Source organism: Mus pahari, unplaced genomic scaffold, assembly GCF_900095145.1.
Source record: "Mus pahari unplaced genomic scaffold, PAHARI_EIJ_v1.1 scaffold_11742_1, whole genome shotgun sequence".
NCBI lineage: Eukaryota > Metazoa > Chordata > Mammalia > Rodentia > Muridae > Mus > Mus pahari.
Window position 1 is genome coordinate 13,588 of NW_018393145.1, and position 4,145 is coordinate 17,732.

General features: G+C 35.5%; 1 protein-coding gene across 1 annotated transcript; it reads left to right on the top strand.

The window, feature by feature from the left end:
* The first annotated feature begins 1,266 nt into the window (after positions 1 to 1,266).
* LOC110315372 (olfactory receptor 484) lies at positions 1,267 to 2,342 on the top strand. Its single transcript, XM_021189449.1, has one exon. The coding sequence runs from the start codon at positions 1,296 to 1,298 to the stop codon at positions 2,265 to 2,267; it is 972 nt and encodes a 323-aa protein (XP_021045108.1). The 5' UTR covers positions 1,267 to 1,295; the 3' UTR covers positions 2,268 to 2,342.
* Positions 2,343 to 4,145: the final 1,803 nt, after the last annotated feature.

The window sequence follows — 4,145 nt, forward strand, 5'->3', positions numbered from 1 at the left end:
CTTCCCCTGATTTGTGTATGTTTTAAATAATGTTGCCACCATTCATTTGCAGTGGTCTTACTAAAAGTAACAGACTGAGTTCAACCTACCTAGTGTTCATATCTAATACACTTTTAAAATTTGTTATTTTTATTTTGTACATATAAGTGCTGCCTCCTAAACATTCAAGCGACATGTGAATTCCTAGAAGAGGGCAGTGGGTCCTAAGAACTATAAAAAGAGACTGCTGTGAAAAACCACATGGATGCTGAGAACCAAACACAGATCCTCCTCAAGTACAGTCAGTACACATATCCCAAAAACAATCTCTGAATTTCACAATATGTTACTTCATATATACATGTGTGTATATGTGTGTGTATTAGATTTGTATATATATATGTATATATGCATATATACATATATATACATATCTTGCATATATATGTACATATATATATATATATATATATATATATATATATATATATACTCTATATATACTCACATGTGAATGTGTGTGTATATGTCTGTGTTCAAGGCCAGCCTGGTCTATATAGTGAGAGAGCCAGGACTATAAAGGTAAACCCTATCTTGAGAAAAAAAATCAACAACACACAAAACAACTAACTGATAATTCATGGAAATAAAAATACAAATTATAAATAAATACAAGGGATTTTTTAAATTCAATGCTGGAGCTTTCATAGGCATTCAATAAATTTAAAAGTTATTTGTCTATGTTACACAATTCTATGATTTTACAAGTCATTCCTTTATAATAATAAACACATATTATTTTCAAAGGACACATATAATTTTATATTCATTTATTTACTCATTTTTTTCTGAGGAGAATGATGCAGGAAAACCTGTATATGTGAGTGTTAAAGAACAACAACTAGGAGTTACTTCCCTTCACCCATGTTGTGAGTTCCAGGAATCAAACTTTGGTTTTCAGAGGTCAGGCTTAGTAGAAAGAATGCCAACTCATCCTACCCAAATATGTCGTGACTTTAAATATTTAACTTTAATAACAACTAAGTATGTTTTATTATAAAAATTAAATTAAAGTTATTTATCATTTGTACCATATTTCTAGCTTTTTCTGATGGAGTAATTTCAAGAGCTTATTGCACAGAAAAATGAAAACCTTGAATATAACATTGATTGTTTGCTCCAATTTTTGGATAATATGTTCACTTGGAATTTTCTCCAAGTATGTATTATATTATATGAAATGACATAACCTATTATAAATCTCTCCCTATAATATATCCATCACAGCCTCAACATAGCAGCAGCTACGTTGTCCCATGGCTTTCCTGGAGGACGGGAACCAGACTGCAGTGACAGAGTTCATTTTATTTGGATTAACAGATGACCCAGGCCTTAGAGTCATCCTCTTCACCATCATCCTGTGCATCTACCTGGTGACTGTGTCTGGGAACCTCAGCACCATCCTTCTCATCAGAGTCTCTTCCCAGCTCCATCACCCCATGTACTTTTTCCTCAGCCACTTAGCTTCTGCTGACATAGGTTACTCATCTACTGTCATACCCAATATGCTCGTCAACTTCCTTGTAAAGAGAAATACCATCTCCTACCTTGGATGTTCTATACAGTTTGGCTCAGCTGCTTTCTTTGGAGGACTTGAATGCTTCCTTCTGGCTGTTATGGCTTATGATCGCTTTGTAGCAATCTGCAACCCACTGCTTTATTCAACTAAAATGTCCACACAAGTCTGTGTCCAGTTGATTGTAGGATCTTATATAGGAGGTTTTCTTAATGCTTCCTTTGCCACAGTTTCTTTTTTATTCTTGTTCTTCTGTGGTCCAAACAGAATCAACCACTTTTTCTGTGATTTTGCTCCTTTGATTGAGCTCTCCTGTTCTGATGTCAGGATCTCTGTACTTGTTACCTCATTTTCTGCTGGCACAGTTACTATGCTAACAGTGTTGATCATATCCATTTCTTACACCTACATCCTCATCACCATTCTGAAGATGCGCTCCACTGAGGGTCGACACAAAGCCTTCTCCACCTGCACCTCCCACCTCACTGCAGTGTCTCTGTTCTATGGAACCATTACATTCATTTATGTGATGCCCAAGTCAAGATACTCCACAGACCAAAATAAGGTGGTGTCTGTGTTTTATATGGTGGTAATTCCCATGTTGAACCCCCTCATCTACAGCCTCAGGAATAATGAGATTAAGGGGGCTCTGAGGAGACAGCTTGGTAAGAAAATGTTTTCTCAGAGCAATATATTGTTTTTTAAAACTTAACATAATAGTGAAAACAATGGAACTGTCCTCTGAGGTTTTGTTATTCACCCTCTTCTTACTCTGCTTGTCCTTCTCTACTTGTCCTGAAAACATTGTTTTTCTATAGTCATCCACAATCTTTGGCTCTTAAAATCTTTCCACCCTCTCTTCAAAAATGATCCTGAGCATGGAAAGAAAGAGGCATGTTATAGATATTCCATATAGTGCTGAGCCTTCCACAATCTCTAATTCTCTACACATTGAAAATTAATGTAAATAACCATTTATTACAAACAGAAACTGTGATGCTGTGTGTTAGAAGGTATACTAATGTTTGGGTATGATAATAAGTCATAGCAAATTGGTTTGATGTCCGTTGAGAGGAGCAGTGGTGGTAGGTTCTTCCCTAGGTCCTATGACCTGCCTAGCACAGGTTTTGGCTTTTGTAGTGGTGTTAGGTGTAATTTCCATCTTGAGGAGTGATACTTAGATCTAGTAAGAAAGTTGTTTATTCCCATAATACCTGTGCCACTATAGCACTAGTAAGTATGTCTTTCCTGGATGGTGCATATTGTACTTGAAGTGTTCACAAGATAAATTCTATTTGCAACATAGAATTGAAAATGAGGTTGTTTTAGGCTACACCTATTTTAAATTTTTTAATCTTTCTGTTTACTTTGGAATAGAATCCAGATACTCTTTTTTCTCAAACCTTTCTTAGTTTCCTGCTCTACTACCACTTATCCATTGCTACCCTAAACAAGGTAAGAGCACCACTCGTGCCACAGCTACCTTTACTATTCATAACAGCTCCATTTAATCTTCCAAACAACATTCTATGTTTTAAATGGTTGATTCTTCTCTAATAAACTCTCCACTGAAGTATGAATTCCATGAGAATTGTTTCATTCATTAACAGATCTTTAGCATCAAGTTAGTTCAGCCATACAATAAATACTCAATAAAAACATCTAGATGTAATGAACGACTCAATGGTTATACTGCATCTACCTGTAAAATAAGTCCAAAGTTCTCACACACAATTCCAGAAAGAATTTGTGATGATAGAAGAAACTGTTGGGTTTTGACAGATTTTACTTGCCTTCTTCATAAGCTATCATTAAATATGCAAAGAATGAGACTGTAATGTTCATTGATATATGAATTAATGTTTCTTACTTGTCGTTTATTTATTTCTCAGGTATCCAGCTATTATTAGGTATTAATTTTGATAATACCTAATGGAAAGTAGAGAAAGCATTTGAAAATTTAATATTTGAGCTACAGATTCAGTTTTTATGGAGAAGCTAAACTTTATGTTCAGTAATTTGTGGTTAACCTAACTGAAGTTCTAAAACCTCATATAGTCAAGTTCAGCTTAAATTTTCCCAAATATTTTGGGATGTTTGTCAAGTACCAAAGACTATGAGCAAACTGTCATGAGAGGTGAGCAGAAAGGTTGTAACATGAATGTTGATGATTTCAAAAAGTAGAGGCTTACTGGGAAAAGTCAATACCACCATGCATGATAATTGGCCTTTGATTTCATGAACCTATATTGTGGAAAGAAGGAACCAGTTCATACAAGTTGTACTCTTAGGCGTCTGTGCGTGCGCGCACACACACACACACACACACACACACACACACACACTACATAAAACATAAAGAACATAAAGAAGCAGGCTAGACAGACTAGAGATACATAACTAGGGGATGTAGAGTAGAAATAAGAGATGATCTGATGGGCTGGAAAGATGGCTTAGTTTTTAAGAGCACAGACTACTCTTGCAGGGGACTTGGCTTATCAGAACCCATATTGTACTCACAACCATCTAAAATTACAGGCATGAGGAAATCAGTAAAATTTCTGCCTTCTAAAGTGACCTGGCATGCATA